We start from the raw sequence: 23281 nt of genomic DNA on the forward strand, positions 1-23281 counted from the left end.
GCCTGGCCTTGTTTTAAAGCTTTGTGTCACATATCTCCCCTCAGCAGAGACTGATTTTCAATGAAGTTATTTCCACTGAAGCTGCTGCACCTCGTACTCCACCATTTATCTGCACTCTGGTACATTCCTGAACAAAAGCTTTATTAGACTACAGCAGAGTGAGGAAAACAGCTTTACTATCACACTGCAAAAACCTTGGGGTGGGATAAATGATTTGTCCACAAAATTTTTCATTTCCAACAGGTTTGTTGGGTATTATGGGGGGCTTTTCTTGTGGGGGGTTGGTGGTTTTTTTTGGGGGGGGGCTTTTATTAGGGTTTTTTATTGTTGTTGGTTAGTTTTTGGGTTTTCTGTTTTGTTTTCTTTAATTAAAAAAAAAAGTGAATGCATAACCATTGTTATGGAGCTTGGGCTGCTTCTACAGCAGCTGAGAATTTTACTAAAATTGAGATTTACTGGTTGAATATGACTGAATGAAATGGGCTGCAGCACAGAAGAACAAAAGCCCCACTGAGTCTTTCCTCTGTGAGGAAATTAGAGCAGACCTCAATTCTGAGGAGCTGTAGAAGGAATTTTATCAGTGAATCTCTGCAGTTTCAGTAAATCAACCCTGCCCTTAACCCCAGGGTGTGTGGAACCCTGGAGCAGCCAGAGGGGGCTTGCACACTCAGGTTTGTAAATCCACAAAGGGACAAGAACACAAGGCCCAGGCAGAGGGATCCAGAGCTGGGAAATGCTGCCCTGGAGCAGCCAGAGAGGGCTGCAAACTCAGGTGTGTAAATGCACAAAGGGGCACAAACACAAGTGCAAAGCAGAAGGATCTGGGGCTGGGCAATGGTGCCTGGAGCAGCCAGAGGGGTTTGCACACTCAGGTGTGTAAATCCATAAAGGGACAGGAACACAAGTCCCAGGCAGAGGGATCCAGAGCTGGAAAATGCTGCTCTGGAGCAGCCAGAGGGGTTTTCCACATTCAGGTGTGTAAATGCACAAAGGGACACAAACACAAGTGCAAAGCAGAAGGATCTGGGGCTGGGAATCGCTGCCCTGGAGCAGCCAGAGGGGTTTGCACACTCAGGTGTGTAAATGCACAAAGGGACAGGAGCACAGGTGCAAAGCAGAAGGATGTGGGGCTGGGCAGAGGTGCCTGGAGCAGGGCAGAGGCTCCTGGCCCCATGGCAGCCCTGGTACTCACTATGGTTCTGTCAATGGTGTGCAGGTAGTAGGAGACTGGTTTCCCCGTCCAGGACACGGAGCCCTTCAGTGGTGACAGCTCCACAACCCTCATGATAGTGCCAATATCTGTGGGAGGAGAGGGAAAGCTCAGCTCAGAGCAGCCAGGCACCAACACAGAAATGTGGTTTGCAGATCCTACAGGAAAACATTGCTGGCAGTTTGGAGGGAATTTCTTCCTGTCCTGCTACGTGCACCCCACAGGAAGCAAACATGTGGGACATGAACCTTGCAGCCAGGCAGCCCAGAGTGAGCTCCTCACTTCTGGCCAACAGAGCTGTGTCCCACACGACTTTTCCAAGGAACAACACATGTGTGTGACAGCACTGAACTGAACAGTCCCAGAATGGCACCAGCCCAGCCCCTGTCAGCTGCAGCTGCCCCACATTTGGACTGGGCACAAACATGGTTTGGGTTTGTTTTCTTGTCTATATTTGTTTTGTTCTCCAGGATTAATAGCTATGGGATGTGCCTTTAACATTCTCACAACCACTGAGTGAGTGGCAGGGCTGCAGGAGAAATTATGGGACGTTTCTAATTAAACACAAATAACACAGAAGAGGCCAAAAGCAAGGTTTGGGACTCAGCAACCTCAACCACTATTTTAACCACATTTTAGTACTTGTTTTCATTTGTCCCAACTCTTTCCACATTTCCACTTCTTCCTACAGATGGAACTACTAAGGACAAAAGTGGTGTTGAGGGAACTGGTGCCTCCTTCTTAAAGCTTGATCTTTGCCAGTGTTTTGTATAAATTATTGAAGTGCTCACACTCAACATCAGAGTATTTGACAGACAGGTGAGACATGACTCAAGTCATGCTCAGGCACCAAAAAAAAGCCTTAATGAATAAAAGTATTATGAAAAACCTTGTGGGGCAGCACAAAGGCAGCACAGCAGTGCCATTCCCTGTTCCATGTGCAGGATATTGGCCATGGATGGCATTTCCCTGGAAGTGTCACTTGGAACAGGCCACTGGAACAAGCCCCAGGCCCAGCACATCCCACACAAGCTCATTTGATGTTGATATTTCCCAAACATAATATGGTCTCAGAAAAAGATTAAGCCCTCAAATTTATTCACACAATTCTCCCTGTTAGTAGAATGCAAAGGTAATATTTTTTCATGGCTTTTTATCTGAATCCCTGGAAGTTTCTTATTGATGGAAGCTGTTGGCTCTCCTTTTGCTAAATCTCTCACCCATCCAAACCCCAATTAATCATTCCAATATAATTTTAACATCAGCATTTCCATTCAGGATTAAATATCAGCTGGGATCTGAGACTTCAGCATTCTAGAAAACATTTCCAATGAACCCATGCTGGGGTGAGAACTGGATGGGATGAAGATCTGGCTCCACTGGCAGTGACAGGCAGGGCTGTTCTGAGGTGAAAGAGCAGCACATGCTGGCCTCAGCCTCCCAAATGGAGCAGAGACAGAAGGGAATGGGAAGAATGCAGGAAAGAAAAGGCTTGAGAGGCCAAAGCCCTGTATTTTAGTGGGCAGGTTTAATTGAAACCTCCCCAAGTGCATTCTTGAATTTCCTCAAGCTCTGGTGGGTTCTGGAGGGCCCAAGCTTTGCCTCATTAGCAAACTGACAGCCTGATCCCAGCTCTCTCGAGGCTTGAGGGGCTCCAGGAGCACCATTCCACCGTTTTTCCCTTTTATTTTCAAGTCCAGGTCTCCAAAGAATTGGCAGTCCACCACCCAAAGATCAGTAGGGTTCCAAACCACCAGAGGCTCCAGAACAGAATTTCAAACAAGGAAGAAAAGTGCAGGTTTGGGTACCTCATGTGTGGGACATCCACAAGAATTCCAGCTTAAAAATAACTCCCAAAGGCAAAATTTACTTCATGACACTCCAAAAATTACTATTCTGCAAAAGCACTTTAGGCCAAAATTAGACAGCACAGCTTGAGATTTGGAACTCAGTGAGTTGCTCCCCACGTTTGCACAGGGAGGGAATGAGGGGGATTTAATTTAGGGAAAATTTAGCACTGGAAACAGCAAATACATGTAAAGCCCAGCTTGGACTGCTCTTTTGCTTGAGAAATTTCATAGAGTAATCTGAACTGGAAGGAACCTACAAAGAATGTCAGTCCAACTTCTGCACAGACACCCCAGTTTCAACAATAAAAGTCTGAAAAAGGTCAAAAGCATAACCAACACCATGGAATGTCCCAAAACCTCCTTAAACTGCAGCTCATGGCCTTGACAATGCTGCCAAACATCAAGTCTGGCGTGTTCAGAGCAGAAGGAAAACACGACCCTGTATTGGCAATAAACCAGTCCCAGGGCCTGGGTGTGTCTGGGAGAGGTTTGTTTGCTCAATGCACAGCACAGGAGATGTTCAAAGTGGGACATTTCACAGAATCTTGGAATGCTTTGGGTTGGGAGAGACCTCAGAGCCCATCCAGTGTCACCCCTGCCATGGCAGGGACACCTTCCACTGTCCCAGGCTGCTCCAATCCCAATGTCCAGCCTGGCCTGGGACACTGCCAGGGATCCAGGGGCAGCCACAGCTGCTCTGGGCACCCTGTGCCAGCCCTGCCCACCCTCCCAGGGAACAATTCCTTCCCAATATCCCATCCAGCCCTGCCCTCTGGCAGTCGAAGCCATTCCCTGTGTCCTGTCCCTCCATCCCTTGTCCCCAGTCCCTCTCCAGCTCTCCTGGAGCCCCTTTAGGCCCTGCAAGGGGCTCTCAGCTCTCCCTGGATCCTTCTCCTCTCCAGGTGAGCACCCCCAGCTCTCCCTGAACCTCTAAGCCTCAGGAATCCTGACTGGTGGGATTTACCTGCCTGGATTTAGGGTGTAAGAACTCCCCTGTGAGTCACAGCAGCTCTTTTCAATCACCCTTGAACTCCTGATTTCTCTTCAGCTCTAAAGTTGCCCAGCCAGGGACACATTGATGGAACCAACAGCAAAACACAGCAGCACAAACCCCATAAAAAGTGTCTGCTCCTCTCTTGGGTGGGGTTTTTTAGATTGATTTTAGGTACCTGTCACTTGATGTGCCCTAATAATCCAACTGCATTTTCTACTTGAACAAATCTTAACAGCAGTAACACCCCCCAGACATTTTCAGATAATGAATATCCACAACTGTAATGAACAATAAAAAGGGCAATCATACCACTCAAGTTTCGACTGTTAATTCTAAAATTTAGAGGTGCAAAAGGTTTTGAGGACACAATTCTCCCACCTGGAAAAAGGAGAAAAAAAAAAAAAGAGCACAGTCAGCTCTATTATTTGTTCTAGAAGTAACTACTTATTAAATATAACCCAGTACAGAGCCCTAAAGAGCAGTCCTATAAAACTGCCCCTTGTATAGCATTAAAAAGGAAATAAATCCCTTAATTCTCATTCTGACAGCCCCAAGAAAGCCAATCTATGATTCCTGCCAGGTGACACCTCAAGGATTGCTTTAAAATGACAGATTTGAAACACATGGGGAAAAAAAGAGCATGTTAATTCTCAGTGGCAATCTAAAGAAATTTCAATTATCTCCTTCCTACTTGGGATCTTTTATACACAAGCCCCCAAAGCCCTTTTATTTAGAGGCCACTAATCTCCATTTCATGGGTATTTGGGGTCATTGAGCAGAGCCTGAAGCACAGTCTGGAAAGAGGAATCAGATCTCATCATTGCAAAGGATTTTTGAACCATCCCCACCTTCCCACTGCTCTCAAGCCACCATTAAACAAGTTTGAAAACTAAAATATAATCCAGTTAAATTAAAGAAAACAGCTTAAGTTTTGGGGTTTTATGGTTTGCAGCAGAGTCCAAAAGTCACATTACTTATTTCAGCACAAAGCTGTGCCATGGGAAGTCACAGCTGCTTTGTTCACACCACACATTTTTCTTTTCAGAAATTGTTATTTCTGTCATTTCTGCCACAACCAAGCAAAACTGTTACTTGTCCCAGTGGCTAAGAGCAAAGAAAAGACACCCAGGGCAAAGGGGAGACCATGATGGGGTTAGTGGTGTCCCCAGGCTGCACTGTGGCTTCTCAGGAGCATCCAGTGGCAGTGGCCCTGTTTTTATGGAATTGTGGAACCATTAAGGTTGGAAAGGACTTCAAAGACCATCAAGTCCAACCATCAAGCAGCAGCACCACCATGCTCACCACTAAACCCTGTCCCCAGGGCCACATCCCCAGAGGTCTGGAGCATTTCCAGGGATGGGGACTCCAGCATGAAGAGCCAGCACTGAGTGTGACAGCTCTGAGCAGGACAAGGCAGGAAGTGAATTCTGTGTGGAATTACAGACTGGCCTTCCAAAGCTGTGCCTCTGCAGTCAAGAATCATGGAATGCTTTGGGTTGGAAGGACTTTAGAGCTCACCCAGTGCCACCCTCTGCCAGGGACACCTCCCACTGTCCCAGGCTGCTCCAGGCTCTGTCCAGCCTGGCCTTGGGCACTTCCAGAGATCCAGGAAGTTTGGCCTTGGCTGTTTTGTGGGCTCCCAAATGAGAGAAGGACAGACCAGCAGCTCCTCCCACCCCAATCCTGCTCCAGTGTCCCCAGCAGAGGGGATGCTCCAAGGAGCCAGGCAGGTCTGGGCACACACAAAGGTGGAGAATCCCACTGTGGTGCAGACACTTGGCCCCAAGGCACAGAACAAAGCCCAGGGCCTGGCTTTGCCAGCTGGAACTGAGCCCCTCTCCCACCCCAGCTCCCACAGGAATCAGGAAACCCAGTGAAAAGCATTTCCAGTGTGAGTTACCTTCCTTCATGTTGGCAAAGCGCTCCTTCAGCTGGTGATCCACCTCAGGCCCGAAGGCAAAGTTATTCACAAAAATAACACTGCAAAGCAAGGATCCAGTTAGAGCCAGGAACACCCCACAAGGACCCCCAGTCACACCACAGCCACCTGGAGCCTTCCCAGCCATGGACAAACCTGACTGTCCCCACCTCTACAGCTCCTGCAACCCAGCACATGGAGAGCAACACTCAGCACTTCAGCCCTTTGATGGAGACTTGAAATATTACAGCAAAATATCAAAATGTATTTTAGAATCATAAAATGGTTTGGGTTGGGAGGAACCTTAAAGCTCATCCAGTGCCACCCCTGCCATGGCAGGGACACCTTCCACTGTCCCAGGCTGCTCCAATCCCAATGTCCAACCTGGCCTTGGACACTGCCAGGGATCCAGGGGCAGCCACAGATGCTCTGGGCAATCTGTTTCTCTTCCAGCTCCAAATTCCTGGTAATGCCAGAAGACAGTGACATCTTAGCACATCTTCCCTGTCCTAAACCCAGCACTTCAGCCCTACCCACAACACAGGAGTTGCAGCTTTTTCTGGGTTAGGAATTTCAATGAGGGGAGGAGGGTGTTCCTGGAAAAAAACAATCATATGGAAACAAAGAAATCTGCACAGAGGTAGAATCTCACAAATGATTAAAGGGCTTGGGAAAGAAACAGAACATGCCACAGATTAAAGAAGAAACACTCCTTTAGTTTAAGGTCTAATCAGCCTGGTGCTCATTTATTACCAGGCTGCAAAAAGAGTCCTCAACACCTCTTGGCTGAGCTCCCTGCTGAATGAACATGTCAGGGCTTGGCATGGAGCTCAGGGCAAGGTTCTTCCCCCCGAGGGTGCTGGGCACTGCCCAGGCTCCCCAGGGAATGGTCCCGGCCCCAAGGCTGCCAGAGCTCCAGGAGCGTTTGGACAGCGCTCTCAGGGATGCTCAGGGTGGGATTGTTGGGGGGTCTGTGCAGGGACAGGGGCTGCACTCATCATCCCTGAGGGTCCCTTCCCACTCAGGATATTCCAGGATTCTATGAAGTGTAAAAGCCATCCTGGCCTATTGTTCCCACATGAAGAACAGATTTCTTTTCTGGAAAACTCCCTTCCCAGTGCCTCCACACATGAAACGTGTTCAACAAGGACACAGAGTTTAAGAGCAGCAGTCAAAGCTATTAAAAACCACGAATGAAAAAAATGTTTATGCACCAAGGGAAAAAAAAAATTATTCTTGCTACGCCTTGCTCTTGGAAATTTGGGAAACCCTGCCTGGCAAGTAAAGCTAGCAGGGGTTTCTTCCTCCTCTTTCTCATGTGCCAAAAAAAAAAAGACCTTGCAAAAGAGCCAAACATATTAATGGGACTAGAAAATATCCAGGAGAGGAAGGGAAAAAGCCAGAGCCTGCAGATGTGTTTTTATAGTGTTCACTCTGGCACAGAATCCTGTGCATGCAGGGCACAGGAACCCTGAATCCCCCTTGGGCTCAGCCCTCATTCCAGGAGGTTTTGCCAAGCCACAGACACAGGGATCCCCTGGAATAAATACACAGGGAGCCATGTCCTGGTACCAGCCCCATCCCTGCAAGTGTCCAAGGCCAGACTGAACAGGGCCTGAGATCCAGGAACGTGTCCCTGCCCATGAGAGGTGGCACTGGATGAAATTTAAGGTCCCTTCCAACCCAAACCATTCCAGAATTCCCCAATCCTGCACCCCAGCAAGGTGGAGCAGCACTGAGACACACAGTGAGTGCCATGCCACACAAACCAAACATCTCCCAGCACTTCTGGGTGCAGTCCTGCACAGCTCCTGCAGCCAAAAATTTCTCTAAAAATTGAAATTAATTCCGAGGAAAGTTGCCCAGGCAGCAGAGGAGTGTGCACTTGGAATAACAAGCACCAAAGCCAAACCCAAGTGTGCTGCAAGGCTGGGACCAGTCTGTCCACAAATTAAAAGGCACCTCCAGAAGAAAGTGAGGGACAGAATCCTGCAGGATCACCAGCCTGGCAGACGCCTCCTCCAGCCTCTCAAAACCAGAGCTTTGGGAGCAATCCAGAAATTGCCACAACTCTGAAGGCTTTCAGAGCTCCCTTTGACAACTGCCTTCCATTCCCCCACATAACAGGGTGGCCCAGAAGGTCATATAAAAATAAAGAGGTTTTTTTCTACCCATAAGGCTGAAAGAATGCAAAGCTTTAAAAATACAGACGACTTTTATTGCTTTTAACAAATTTACTCCCTTTCTGCTCCTTCAGAAAGGAACCCAACCCTCTGGTGCAGTTCTCCACATAAATAAATCTTCAAGACAATTAGTTTAAATGAACTTTCAATTTAAGTTGAAATAAACTCACTTGGGTCTTTTCCTTTTTATTAGAAAGTGAGCCTGTGTGCCCCAATAGCCAAAAGAATGAGGGTTTTGCCAGAATCCCTGACACAAACTACAGGGATATGTAAAACAAATGAAGATTTGTGCTCCTCTTATAAACCAGAATTTATCTTGGATACACCCTTGTATGGAATATCATGGGACATGCACTCAAAGCCATTCTTCTAGTCAGAAAACAGAATCTTAAGAGGCCAGTGTAAGAGTTGGCAGATGGACTTTGGGTATTTGCTATGGAAATTCTATATAAAAAGCTGGCCAGCCTCCCAATTTCCATTATACAAACTCCCAAATATCCAGCTCAGAAAGCAGCATTCAGTTGCTGTACTGTACCTTGTGTTTGCAATCCTCTCTCTCCATTCTTCTGAGAGGAAGTCACCTCTTTCCAGCTTCAAACAAGACAAAGAACACAGAAACACAGAGGGGTTAACAGGGTTCCCTCCTGCTCCCTTCAGAGAGGGACAAAGGCTGCTCCAGCTCCCTGATCCCACAACGTGGGACAAAGGAAACCTTTTGGAAACCCAGGGGTGGAGCAGGGACAGCTGACCCTGCTCATTCCTCACATCCCAGAGGCTTCTCCCTCCCTGCTCCCACCCTTGGGAAGAACAGGGAAGGGGCTCTGGCTGCTCCATGGAGAAGCCAGAAGTGCTGGCACTCATTGCAAAACTGAGCAGCAAATGCCCCATGAAGGCCCCCAGGGCTGGTGATCCCCCCTCAGCAGAGGGAGCTGAGCATGGATTGGGAACAGCTCCTGCTGGGAGCCCTGGTCTCAATTCAGGCTCCTGCTGCACTGCACAAACAAGAATCTGATTGTTGTGGTGCTAAATATAAACCCTGAGCACTTCTAACACTTTCAAGTTGGAAATGAAGTAACATAAAGGCCTTGTTTGAAAAGAAATACAGTTATGACTTCAGTGGCTCGTGGAGCACCTTTCTGATGACACCACATCAAGTCCCAGGTGAGCACAGAGCTCATGCACACACTGATGTTTTCTCAGTTGTGTTTTGGGAATGAGAGAAGAGCCCATGGGCCACACACTCTTCTGCTGTGCCACAAGTCAGGCAGGAGGGTTGGAGGACAAAGATAGGAGGAGAGAAGAAATGAGGTGTAACTCTGTAATGAATGCTGCTGACACCCTTTGAAGATGATGGTTTGTGCCAGAACCTCAGGAACACCAAAGCAAGGCAGTGACTGCTGAGGATCCTTTTCCTGCACTGATTTCTCTGTATGGGAAGGAGTGAGGATTTCACATGGCAGCACTAATTCTCCTTTGTGACAACTCCAAAGTGCCAGCACTGCAGTGCAGGCACTGGAACAGCTTCCATCCCCCAGGGCTGCCTCAGCCTGGGAACATCCAAAGGGAGCTCCAGGGCCTGGTGGCACTCAGGGACACAGAGGAGGTGACAAACCTGCCTGAGCCACCGTGAAGGACAAAGCCACAGGTGCCAACAGGAATGGGGCTGCTCCCAGGAGGAAAGGAAGGGGGAAAGCACCAAAATGTCCTGCTGCTCCACAAGAGGGCTGAGAAAAGTGGACAGAGCTCTTGGGCAAGAGACCAAGAACTTTAAATGCTAGAAACTGAGCAGAGCAGGTAAGATTAGCTCAAGTTATTGAGAAATACCTGTTCCACCAGCTGGGCTGAAATCAGAGTTAAACCAGAATAATTACCACCTGTGATCTCCCACCTGCTGGGAGGGGAAGCACCTTTGACATCCCTGCTGTAATAAAAACAAAGGATAAACTGGAAGCTGAACTCAAAGATCCAACCCAAGGACATCTTGCTGGGCACTGTCAGAGTCCAAACCAGAGACTTAACATCAAAAAGAGTTCTAGGAAGAGTTTTCCTCATCTCATATAAAGAAAGATTTTTTCTGGATGTCTATATGTGGACACCATCTCTAGACTGATTTTAAGAGGTAATTTTGTCTCAGCCTTATCTTTTCTTGTAGTGAACAGTTCCATGGTTGAGTAACCAAGGCAAAGTCAAAGAAAACCCACATGACAGGCAACTCTGTTTATTTTATAACCATTTTTGCAAGTCAGCTTCTCTATGGCATCCTCCACACCAAAAGTTTCTGAAATCTCCACAGGGTTTTCCTACACTAACAGGGAAAGAAAAACATTGGGAAAACCAGGAACCACAAACACCACAGTGTGCAAGGGAACAGAGAACCAGTGTAACATGAAACGATTTTGAAATGCTAAACTTCATATAAAGGTCTTGAAATCCAACCTAAGTGGCTGTTAGGCCTCACTTGGGTCCAGTTTCACTGTGTGTTTGCCCTGTCTATGTGGTTAGAAGAGCACTTATAACCAAAATCTCCAGGTTTTAACCTGATATCACCCATGGAAGATGAATACTTTGCAAGCCAGAGCCATTTAACAATTCAAATGAACCACAGCCCAGCTTAAACACATCTATTTTTGTGTGGCTCTGCTTCCCCAGCTCCTGCTTAGCCAAGAATCAAGGGAAAACTTCACCAGGAAAAACACTGGAGTACAGAAATAATCAGATTACTAACTGTGGCTGGGAGAAATGGGTTATTTTTTTCCTCTGGAAGCAAGGGAGTGATTCCTGGATGCTCCCCTCTAACAGGGACTGAGCTGCCTGACCCCTGCAAGCAGCTCCTCACCCCCTGTGCTGGGGCAGTGATCAATAAAAGGAGCTCTTTACCCATCAACTGACACTGAGAATCCCAAAAAAATCTCCCCAAAATCCCACTCAGCTCGGTGGTTTGCAGTAATTTTGAGAGTGAAAGAAGAACTGGGAAGTTCTGATGAATCCCTGCCCCAGGGCAGCAGCTGCTGAACCAGCAGAACTGGTCCATGCTGGTCACTCAGGGACAAGGGGACACATCCACAGTGACAGCCACAGGGCCACACTCAATCTCTTCCTCCACTGTCCCCTCCCTCATCCTGTTCCTCCTCTCCCAGAAACCTAATCTCCTTAGTGAATAATGAATGGAAGGGACCATCTGTAACACAGATATTTTCATCTGATTAGACAATGCAGGAGATGCTTTATCTAACAGGATAATTAGCTCAGCAAAATCGCCTCCAGAGCTGCTGCCTGCATTGCTTCTAAATTTAGAAGCCAGACCAGGTTTTTATTCAGGTTTTTCAAACAGACACTGCAGGAATACACTCAGCAGCATCTGATTCCTGTAATTCTTCCTGCAACTGGATGGAAAGCAGCAGGTCCCAGCCCAGGGGAGGCAGCCAGAGGTACACAGAGGGTGTGAGTTCATCACGGAGCAGAGCAGGGATGTGGGGAGGTCAGGCCCCTGTGCTGTGGAGGAGGGCTGGATTGTCACCCCAGTGCTGGGCAGGGAGGCCTCTGCTAACTCCACAGAGCCATCAATTCACAGGCAGGATCCTCATTCCAGCCGCCTCCGTGCAAACACTTGGCTCCCAAAAACCCAGCATTTCTGCCTGGAAAAGTACACATGGCTATTTTTAGGTCCCTGTTCTTTTCAAAAATAACCAGAGGCACGAATCCAAACCTCTAAAATGTGGCATCATTTCAAAGCCACAGGGGACGTTTGGAGGGCTTTTCAAATGCCAAAACAGCAAATTTCCTGCTGAAATGGGGCAGTGCAAATACCGGGGGGCAAACAGCTGGGGGCAAACAGCTGGGGGCAAACAAACAGCTGCCTCATCCTTCCCTGAGAGCACTCCCGGCAGGAAGCTCTGAGGTACAGGTGATGTCAGGCACCGTCACAAAGCAGCTGCTGGGCACTGGAACTCCCACACAACTGCCTGCCCTGCTCAGAACAGGAAAAGCAGGCAGAAAGGCAGCCCAGATTCAGGGAGACACCTGCAAGCCACAGAGCCAGGCTGGCACTGATCCATGCCCAAAAATCACCCCTGAGCCTCAGGGCTGAACCACCTCCAGCCACCAGAAGCTCCTGGGGTTTCCTGGGAGCAGACAGAGGCCTCCATGCAGCCCAAATCCCACCCTGAGGAATGCTGAGCTGCTTCCTGCTCTTGGTGTGATAGTCATTGCCACCTCCTGCTAAAGGAAGCTTTTATGGAGAGCAGGGCAGGAATTCTGTTATAACAACCCTGAGTAAATAAACACAAAACTAATCCTGGTTCTCAGCAGAGTCCAAAGTGGGACTGCACCCACTGCCAGCTGCCCTGAGCTCAGCCTGGGATCCTTCAAGTTGTGCTTATTTTGTCTCCAATATTTGGAATTTTGGGACCTCACAAAGCATTTTGCAGGGACAAAGCTGTTTTCCAGAAAGACAAAGATGCCTGGCTTTCCATTCCACATCTTCCTGTGTCCTCCAGGCCCATCATGAGCAAGTCTGCTCTGTGTTTAACAGTCACCTACAGGTCCCAGGCACTGAGAACTCAACAAAACCCCAAAAATACTGAAAACTTTCTCCAAGGGGAGCCCAGGAAGAGAAGCACTTTGTGCTGCTCAGCAATCCCAGCCTCCTGCCCCAGATACCTGAGCTGGCTCCAATTCTGAGGCCACATGAGGATATTTACTGTTAGAAACCATGAAAACCCATCTGCCTCTTAATTGCCATGCTGGGTTTTTAATTTGATGGCTGCACATATGCAGGAATTCCCCAAGAAAGACTCTCTAATTAGCCAGGCCTAATGACCTTCCCAAAATCTCCTGCTTCCTTCAGACAAGTTTACTCTAAAAGAGTGGGGTAAAGTTAATCTTGGAAACTTCTCAGTTCCATGGGAAGAGAAAGCAGCAGATAACAGGAGCTGGCACAGAGGCTGGAAGTGAGACATTCTAGTCCAAAAAGCTGAAGCAGATGATGATGATGAAAAGCTCTAGGGGAGGAAGATCCTTTCCTTGGAATGCAGGAGACAAGAGCAGCAAAGAATCTGATTTTCCCCAAATAAGCAGGAATTGCACATTCCCAAGCAGAGCAGGGGATGTAAATATTCATTTAAGAGGATTATGAGACTCAGTGACCAACAACACCTGGAGATCAGGAGCCCTCAAGGCAAAAGGACGAGGAGCAAATTCCTGCCACTCCTCTCATGCCCCACCTGGATTTTCCCCCTCTCCAGCTGCAGGGATGATCCAGCTGTGGCTCTGCAGCCTTGGGCATCCAACACCCCCAGGACACTTTGCCACCTGCAGCTGGGGAAGTTCAATGTGCTTTCATCACCAAGTGACTACAGAACAACTGAGGCTGCAATTTTGTGTGGAAACATTGCTCAAGAGGGATTTTTTTTATATAATTGTGGACAAAATAGGGTCGAAATACACCTGGATAATCAGGGTTTATTTTACATGTTGGCACTGGGCCTTGCTCTCCAGAATTCAAGTCCAAGCTCAGTACTTCCAGCAGAAACAAGAACAATCCAATGGGGAAGGCCAGAAGGTGAATTTGAAGGCTGCAGAACAATTTGGTGAGGTAACAGTGTCTGCCCTTCTGTCCAAGGGTTCTCAAACATAAGTTTATTTTTTGGAGATTTTTGAGGGTTGTTTGTTTGTTTGTTTACATTCCTAAAAACTTTCTTTTAATGGTAATCTGAAAAAATCCTGTTGGGAGGATTTGGGGCAGGTTACAAAAACATCAAGAGGTTCTGAGTCCCTTGGACTGCTGCAAAAGGCAAAAAGGACAGAAAATATTTCTCATTAAGATTGTACCAGGTGGGAAGGCTGGAGATGGTGAAAAGCTACAGATTTAATAATTTCCCAAGTAAGAAGGAACTGTTGAGGTGCACAAACCCAAACAAGCATGGAACACACTGCTAAAGGCAACTTTTCAGCAGATCACTTTCCAGGGAGAGCTCAAAATCCATTTGAATTGGAAATCTCTAACTGTACTGGGATCTTGGCTGTTAAACTAACCCAAAAACCCAGCTCCAGGATTTATTGCTGCCTTATGTATCACAGTTTTTAATTTTACAGCAAGACAGAGCCACCATCCACAAAGTTCAGGCAGAGCTGCAGGTGGGATCTGAGATTCTTCCCACTGAACTCCTGCCAAGCCCTCCCCTCCTCCAGCACTTCATTCTTCTCAAAACACTGATTTTTCATATAACTGCCTGTAACACTGCAGTGGAATTCACCAGTTGAGCTCTGCTGATGACAGATTATTTCAATTTGTGCTTATTTTGTCTCCAACATTTGGAATTTTGGGACCTCACAAAGCATTTTGCAGGGACAAAGCTGTTTTCCAGAAAGACAAAGATGCTGGGCTTCCCATTCCACATCTTCCTGTGTCCTCCAGCTGCATCATGAGCAAGTCTGCTCTGTGTTTAACAGTCACCTACAGCAGATGCTGCTAAGGAGTTCCTAAAGAAAATAAACTGCCTGGTAAAAGCTGTTTGATGAATAAAAACTAAATAAAATCTGCCCTGTGTATCTACTGTAAAAGCCCAAAATCCGTGTTCAAGCATCACTCCAAGGTGACAGGAAACCAACTTTCCTTCAGTCAAGAAGTGCTGCAAGTGTTTAACTCTTCCCAAAAAAAAAAAAACCCCAGAGTGCATATTCAGGGAAATTTTACTCTAAACACTGCAGAAAACAGAGTTATAAAAGCCAAAGAACCTGGCAAAAATAAATAGCTTTGTTTCAATATAGCACCAGACTCTGTCACTTGGAATGCTCAATATGGAAATGCTGCCTAAGGCAAGCAATATGCTTCCAATATTTTAGTCCAAGTTCCTCTCCTATTCCTTAAATTACCCAGCTCAGAAGCAGAGCATCCTCAGGAACAACTCCTTTCATGTCATGCCAGCTGAGTGACACAATGGAAAAATGCCATATGGCCACTTCAGGAAAAGTAAAGCATTCCCAGTGCTTCCACAGCAGGAAGGAATTATCAATCCTGCTGCAGACCAGTCCCCCAACATCCCCTGGAAGGGAATTCTTCTATCCAGGCCAGGAATTCCAGGAGGGAAGTGTTAGGGGCAGGTGGGACCATCACCTTCTCAAAGGGAGAGCTGGAGCAGCTTCACTACAGCAGGAGGGCACCCAGGATCCCAGCAGACAGAAAACTGGGAAATAAAGGCTGGTCAGCTCCAGCCTGCCATTGATCCCTCAGTGCTGAAGCCACGGGGGTCACACCGTGCCAGGGACATGGCAGGGCTGGCTCTGCACACCAGGGAAGGGAAGGAGCAGTTCCCCAGTCCTTGCTCACACCTGGATGCAGGGCACATGACCCCAGCTGCCACCTCTGAGCAGTGACCCAGCTTCCCTGGGATATTTGGGAATATCCCTGATCCACTCATGACCATAAGTGGCAGAAGCAGAAATAGATGTGTTTTCAAAACTCCCAGTGGGTCCCTATTGTACATCCATTTCCTGACTGAAAGTGATTAAGCAGGGAGCAGATTTTCTTAATGACAATTACAAAGGGGAAGAAAGGGAAAAGGGAAGGAATGGAACAGGATAGTGCATGGATTTGCAGGTCTCACACCATCTTAGGAGTGCAAAACATCCTCAGACATAAATAAACATCAGGAGGAAGATAAAGGAATTCCAACACAACCCTTGCCACGGGCAGGAAGATCCCCCATGATGACCCCTGTACTCCTCCAGCTCCAGCTCCACCCTCAGAGCACCCAATTCCAAACCCTTCCAAACCAGAACTAACCTCCCACCACCCTCCCCTAAGAACCACTCAGCCTGACAACTGCTCCTGGAACTTCCTGCTCCAATCTCCATCCATCCAGAACCTCCCCATCCCCTCCAGAACTGGATCCAGGTGGCCACACCTTCCCCTGCCTGCAGAACTAAAGCTTCAGCTTTTTTTTCCAGCAGGAGAGTGCAGAGCCCCAAGGAGGAGCTGCCACATCTGGCAAAAACCCCAGTCCATGGAGAGAGGGAGGGAAAAAGGGAAAGGGGATTTAACACAAACAGAAAACTCATGGCATCCCCACTCAGAAGAACATTTTAGAACAATAAATCTTCCAAGAGTTTCTGGAAAGACCTGGAAGTGCTCCCAATAACACCATGCCCCATATCAGGCAAGACAAAGAGAGGGGTCTGGGAGGATATGTTGGAACCACCATGCCCAGGATCAAGACAAGAGGAAGGAAGCAGCTGTGGCTCAACTGCTGGTGGCTGAGGACAGGCTGGAGGGGACTTTACAAACTCTGCAAGTGAGTGTGGATCCCGATGTGCAGCTGAGTTTCACTCACTGTGTATTCTGCATGTTTCTTCCCATACCATTTCATCCATTTTCTGAACTCTCTGTCCATCGTCTGCAAGAGGGAGGAAAACCAAAACCAGCTATTAGGACATCTCAGATTTCCAATTCCATCAAAGCAATGGAGACACAGCTCTGAAGCACTCACTGATCCCCAAGAATTCTGTCTGGTTGGAGGTTTTTTGCCATTAACATTCCAAGGACAGGCAGATACAGAGCTCCTGCTGTTTAGTTTCCTTAAAAAACCAAACCCTCACTTCCTTAGGGCCAAGGCAAAGCTGGCATCTTCCCCCTCCCTTGCCATGGAAGTTCCATGTCCTAAGAAAAGCCCTTACAGTGCCCAGCACTAAAAATAGCCCAGCATTAAGTTGTGGTGCATAATCCCATAATGGGGGGGTGGGTACAGCCCAGCCTAAGCCCAGGGAGCAAAGCCAGGTCTGGGGTCACTGAGGAGGCAGAAAGCAGCAGAGGTAAAACACCCCAGAAGGAGAATCCTGCTTCCCACAGCAACTGGGAGTGCTTCAAACTGCACCCAAACACAGCAGGGCTGCAGAAGAGGGAGGGCTCTGCTGTTTTCCATTGTCCAAAGAAGGGAGAAAAGAACAAAATCCCATATCCAGACAGCTCAGTCCCCATCACCACCTTTCCAGCAGCCTGGCCCCAGATGATCTTTAGGATTTGGCTCAAATTTGGAGGTAAGTCTCCATCCCTGGAGACATTCCAAACACACCTGGACACATTCTTGTGCTGCCTGCTCCAGGTGACCCTGCCAGAGGTCCCTTCCAACACCAACTATTCTGGGATTCTGTGTGAGAAGCCCAGCAGAAATTCTGATCCCACTGACAACTCAAGCTGATGGTTCAGCAGCTCAACAAAACTGTGTGTGTTGACAGGCATGTTTTATGCTCAAAAGCACTGCAAAACTGAGCAAGGTAACTCAAAAATCCCCAGTATTTTCATGTATGAACTTACATTTTAATTTATTAAGACAACTTCACTAAAACAAATCTGTATCATTCTTGCACTTTAGGTGAAGCTTTTCAAATCTATATGTCCATCTATTATCTGGGCACTATCACCATGGTACCCAGAGATGTGCTACAGCCAATTCAACTGGAAACTCAACCCAACTTCTTCCATAAATATTTGGAGGAAAACTGGCCCTAACAGAGGCGCAAGGCAGCTTCACACACTCTGACACTGCAGCAGCTCCTTGCTTGTTAAACTGGATTTAACCAGGGAAATAATGCAGAACATTTTGTTCACCCAGTAATCTCATGGAAGACTTGTGACACTGGAGGTACCCCAGCAGTCACTACCCCCAATTCTCCATTTGTGGGTCATTCTTTTGTTTGTTGTTTTCACTGAAGCCCTGTTTGCACAGTGACAGGAAGGGGTATTAGTGAAAGTGAGAATTTCACTTTTCCTTATAAAGCTGATCTTTAATGGTAAACACAGAGGGGATTCCTGGCCTTGTAAATGCTCCAAAATGAAACCAGGATGTTCACACAGAGGAACTGCAGAGCCCTCCAGGTAGAAACTTCCACCCAGTTCTGGTAGGGGAAACAAAGTTGATTTTTAGGTCCTTGCCTGATCATCCTCACCACTGTGTTTATGCATTTTTGCCCACATCACTGAAAAGAAGGATCAAGGAGATTTATTTCTTCCCTCCCTCCATGAAGGATAATTTTCCAGCCTGTTCAGGCCGAATCTGTGCTTTGACAATTGAGAGGGATCAATTTCTGTTCAGGCTACTGAAGGAAGCAAACCTCTTGTGGGAAGACATGACTGCCCTTCCCTGTGTGCTTGTGGCCTCCCAGGTTTGCCTTGAACTCATCTGTGTGTGCCCCACTGGCACAGAATCAGAAATGTAAAGAAACCTGACTAAAAAACCCTGACTAAACACCATCAAACAACCACAGAATGGTTTGGGTTGGAAGGGACCTTAAATATCATTTAATTCCTCCCACTGTCCCAGGCTGCTCCAATCCCAATGTCCAGCCTGGCCTTGGGCACTGCCAGGGATCCAGGGGCAGCCACAGCTGCTCTGGGCACCCTGTGCCACCCTCCCAGGCAAGAATTCCTTCCTAATCTCTAATTTAAATCTCCCCTCCTTCAGCTTCAGGCCATTTTATGGTTTTCCTCACTAAGCAGTTACACACCAGACACCCAGCACAGGCCTCAGGAGGAACTTCTGGTGGTTTAATAACTGAAAAAGAGGCATCACCACCACAGGCAGACACATGGCCTTTAAAATATTTAAGAACTAATTGTTTGGTGAATTTATTCCTGAATTTGCTGCATCCTGTGGCCTCTGGGAGCTGCAATAGAACCATTCCAGATATGGAATGACTGTAGGTATTTGGGTGAAGCTTATACTGCACTCCCTTTTGAACAAGCCCTGGTATTATTGTTAAAAGAATTTTCAGGGCTCTAGAAAGATGCCAATGCTCCTTCTGAACACTCCAGACTGGACACATTTCTTCCTCCAAGCACATCCTTGCATTGCAGGTTGATATTTCATTGCTCCAGGACTGGCTGATTTGAGCAGTAAAAATGCAGCAGGTCTGAAAATCTGCTTTTCCTGCAGCAGAGCAGGCAGGGCAGCACAGCCAGGCTCACTCACCTCGGCATACTTGGCTGGAATATCAGCTTTCTCCACTCCATAGTGATGTTTGCAGTTTGTGGCTGCAGCCACTTGAAGCACCACCTGCCCCACACCTGCAGGAACAAAACCCAGAGCTGAGAGCACCTCCAGGGAGAGAAGCTTCCAGAGCAAAGTGCACACAAAACCAGCAGCTGAGCTGAGGGACTGAGGGCACTTTGAGCTGCCAGGATCTGCCATTCCCAGCTGGAATTCCCACTGAGCCATTCCCAAAGGCATCCCCACTCCCCTGGGGCTGCTCAGCCCCAAGATCAGAGCAAGAAACCTGATTGAAACCTGACTGAAACCTGATTTAAACCTGATTGAAACCTGATTTATTTCTGGGGAGAGCAGAGTAAAGGATCTGACATGGGCCTGTGACCCAGGGCCCCAGATATGATCTTCTCCAACCTTCCTGGACAAACAATTGTGAGAATCTATGGAGATTTTGTTTCCCTCCAGATGGAAAAGAGTTTCTCAGCTCTGATGTCTTTCTAAAGGTCTCATCTGAACATCAGGCCCCGACAGGAAATTTCAGTCAGTCCCACTGACAGAGGAAGCAGGGGTAAGAAAATCACTGAAGAGCCTGTATGTATATATTTATATATGATTCTATTCTGTTATTCTATATATATTCTAGATATTATTTTATTTTATATATATTATATTTTAAAATTTTATAATATATGTTAATATATTATTATATACTTTTTAATAGTATATCATTTCATATTTAATTATTCTACAATCTATTCTTTTACTATGTATAACATATATAAATATAGAAAATTTATGCATAACTTTAATATTTAAAATATACTCTCAATTTTAAAATATAATATTTTTTACAAAACATATTTTTGGCAAGAAGTCCTAGACCAGACACACTTGTTTGTGTTTAAATGTGTTAAAACTTCAGAACACATCAAGCAAGAGGGGAAATTCTTATTACTCCTTTCCTGTCCCAAACCAGATTTTACCAAGAAAAAGAACATCTTCTTACTCAGTATCTGTGTTGCACATGTGCTTGAGTCATACCTGGTTTCCTCACCAACTAGACACATCCATTTCCTTTTAAAACTCAACTGTTGCAGTTGTGGGTTAGGTTTGGTGGGGTTTCACAACTGTTCAAGTAGACTATAAAAGCTTTTTTTGACACACTGACAAGTCAGAGGTAAAAAACCTTCATTTTCAGATTCCACACCAAGTGTTTCACATGGGAAGGGTCAAGAAATCCCATTTTCAGATACCAAGGGCATAAAGCAAATCCACTGAAAACAGATGAATCCTTAGGAATGCAACTTTATGGGTCAAACATCATTTTTAACATTGCTTCTTCTTCACAAGTGTATCCAAGAACACCAACACAAACAAAGGGGTTTGTAACAAGGGTTTATTGCATTGCAGGCTGATATTTCACTGCCACCAGAAGAGAGGTCTGGGGTGTTTAGTTTGGTCCATTTAATCCTGACATAAAAAGCAGGAGCATCTTTGGGGATTTTCTAGAAAAGATGCTTATCCTGTAACACAACCCCTAGTCCTGGGTTACTTCCCAAATATGGGGGATTTTAAAGCACAAAGAAAAAAAAAAAAAGAAGAGAAAAAGGAGTTATTGGCCACTTACCACTGCCCAAGTCAACGAACAAATCATCCTCAGTCATTTTAATCTCATCAATCATTTGGGCCACCAAGTCAAAGGAGGTTTCTCCGTACACCTCAGGGGAGAAGGGCTCGTAGTTGTTGAGTTTCTCGGGGTCGGTGACAGAGTGGTTGTACACCTGCTGCAGGATGTGCCGCAGCAGCCCGTTGGACGGCCGCGTGTTCAGCTTCATGGGCTGCGTCGTCCCCTTCCACTGCAGGGACACCAGGGACAGCCTGTGAGCCCACACGGGGACAAGAACTGCCACCAAAGCCAGCTGAGGGTGAGGGACAGTCCCCTCCCAGAGCCTCTCCCTCAGCTCGGGCTGCAGGTGCTGCTTAAAAACAATGAACAGAAGTGGAGCCAGGCTGGGAGAGCTGGGGGTGCTCACCTGGAGAGGAGAAGGATCCAGGGAGAGCTGAGAGCCCCTTGCAGGGCCTAAAGGGGCTCCAGGAGAGCTGGAGAGGGACTGGGGACAAGGCATAGAGGGACAGGACACAGGGAATGGCTTCCACTGCCAGAGGGCAGGGCTGGATGGGATATTGGGCAGGAATTGTTCCCTGGGAGGGTGGGCAGGGCTGGCACAGGGTGCCCAGAGCAGCTGTGGCTGCCCCTGGAGTTGGGAGGGACTTGAAAGCCCATCCAGTGCCACCCCTGCCATGGCAGGGACACCTTCCACTGTCCCAGGCTGCTCCAAGCCCAATGTCCAACCTGGCCTTGGAGCTTAGAGCAGCCTGGGACAGTGGAAGGTGTCCCTGCCATGGCAGGGGTGCCACTGGATGAGCTTTAATGTCCTTCCAGCCCAAACCAGCCTGGAATTCTGTCCAGGTCCAGTTTTTGGCATTCCCTGTGGAAGCTTTCCTTCCCTCTGTAGTCTTTGTGAGAGTGACAGAAAAAAATCCACAGGGCTTTTTTATTGTGTTCTTCATATTGGGAACTCTCCAGAAGAGGGAAATTATCTTGTGCCACCTCATTCCTTACTGAGAAGTGGTCGATGTTGGCCTGGTGTTCGTGAAAACCTCTTTTTCTGTGGTTATTATCCCTGGCAGTGTCCCAGGCCAGGTTGGACATTGGGGCTTGGAGCAGCCTGGGACAGTGGAAGGTGTCCCTGCCATGGCAGGGGTGGCACTGGGTGGGCTTTAAAGTCCCTCCCAACTCAAACCAGTCTGATACTGCAGAAATTGCACACCAGCAGTTCCTCTGCACTTTGTCACACCTCTATTAACAGGTAATTTCACAGGTGATGAAGGGGAATTTAAAGAAATGCAAGAAACAATTGGCAATGTAAAGCACAACACTGAATTTGAGGTGTAAAGGAGTTGGAGTTGGGGTGGGTGTAAAGGTCTGTTCACTCCTTTTTTCTTTGCTATCCCCTCTGAACTGATGTTGACAACACAAGAAAGATTAATTTTGCTCCAGGAGCTGTCACATGAGAGAGATCAGATGCATTCAGACAGGAGTGGCAGGAAAGAGATGGAAATCAAGCTTCCTTTCTTCTTCAGAAAAATAAGTTGTTAAGTTTTAAAAATGTCTACCTCTCCCTTTGATAAAAACAAACAAAAAAAGGGCAATTCCAGGACCCCTCCTAAACATTCCTGTGAGATTCAGATGAGAAGGAAAAAATTAAACCCATCAGGTTTGCCAGTTCAGATAGCAACTGCAAATGCTGAATAGCTGCCAATATTTGGCTATTAACCAACATAGACATGAAGGTGGCCGAGTCCAAATAAGCACAAGTTTTTAAGGCCCAAAAATTTAAGAAAATCCCAGCAAAAAAGGCTTGCTGCCATAATACTGCATATCTCAAATAATTCCCATATGTACAGCAGAGAAAGAAATCCAGCTATGCTTTCAAATTAAGCAGAATAGGAACATTATTCATTGTTCATGTTTTGCTTCCTCCAGTTCAACCTTTTCTGGGGGTAAGAGAACCAAAAACTCATTAAATTGGCCTGGATAGAGATTACATTCTACTTTAGCCAGTGATCCCACAGGCCAGAGCAGCTGAACTGTGGCAAGGAAATTCCTAAGCCATGGATCACTTCCACAACACACAGGAGAGTTCATATGGATTATTTAAGTACCCATAAGTCACAGATTTCCCTGTGTAAAAGTCAATCTATATGAGAAATCCCTGTGTTAAATGCAGATAAACCTTTCCTTCCCCCTAAAGGCAAGTCAGCTATTTCCAAGTGCCAAAATAACAGAGCCAGAAGTGCACAAGGAAGAGCAACAGCTCTGAATTTGGGAACAAAAACTGATGTTTAATTCCTTTTCTTTCTGTAAGAATGTCCCTCCAATACTAACTCCTTGACTGCCCAGGTGTGATCAGGAAAGGAATTTTAATACCAAGCTCAAGCCCCCCAAAAACTGGAAGTGCTGGATATTCTGATGGGTATAATGCAGCACTGAGTCAGTCTCTGAATCCTGAATTCAAATGTGGCACAAAAAACCCTGGCAGGGCCCAAATTCAATGCCCAAAAACCCTGGCAGGGCCCAAATTCA

The 23281-nt window shown here is 46.9% G+C and overlaps 1 protein-coding gene across 8 annotated transcripts in view; it reads right to left on the reverse strand.

Annotated features, from left to right (window-relative positions):
- DOT1L (DOT1 like histone lysine methyltransferase) overlaps window positions 1–23281 on the reverse strand; it is a 77657-nt gene that overhangs the window by 32576 nt on the left and 21800 nt on the right. For 7 of the 8 annotated variants that reach the window (XM_014884389.2, XM_088179208.1, XM_088179207.1 and 4 more), the window contains exons 5-11: window positions 20762–20990; window positions 19120–19214; window positions 16486–16548; window positions 8691–8746; window positions 5955–6034; window positions 4364–4432; window positions 1193–1299 (exon numbers count right to left, since the gene is read on the reverse strand). In XM_014884389.2, coding sequence (XP_014739875.1) covers window positions 1193–1299; window positions 4364–4432; window positions 5955–6034; window positions 8691–8746; window positions 16486–16548; window positions 19120–19214; window positions 20762–20990 — 699 coding nt within the window. The remainder of the gene's footprint in view (window positions 1–1192; window positions 1300–4363; window positions 4433–5954; window positions 6035–8690; window positions 8747–16485; window positions 16549–19119; window positions 19215–20761; window positions 20991–23281) is intronic. The other variant, XM_088179205.1, reaches the window with a different exon arrangement.

Source organism: Sturnus vulgaris, chromosome 26 (assembly GCF_052056855.1).
Source record: "Sturnus vulgaris isolate bStuVul1 chromosome 26, bStuVul1.hap1, whole genome shotgun sequence".
Lineage (NCBI taxonomy): Eukaryota > Metazoa > Chordata > Aves > Passeriformes > Sturnidae > Sturnus > Sturnus vulgaris.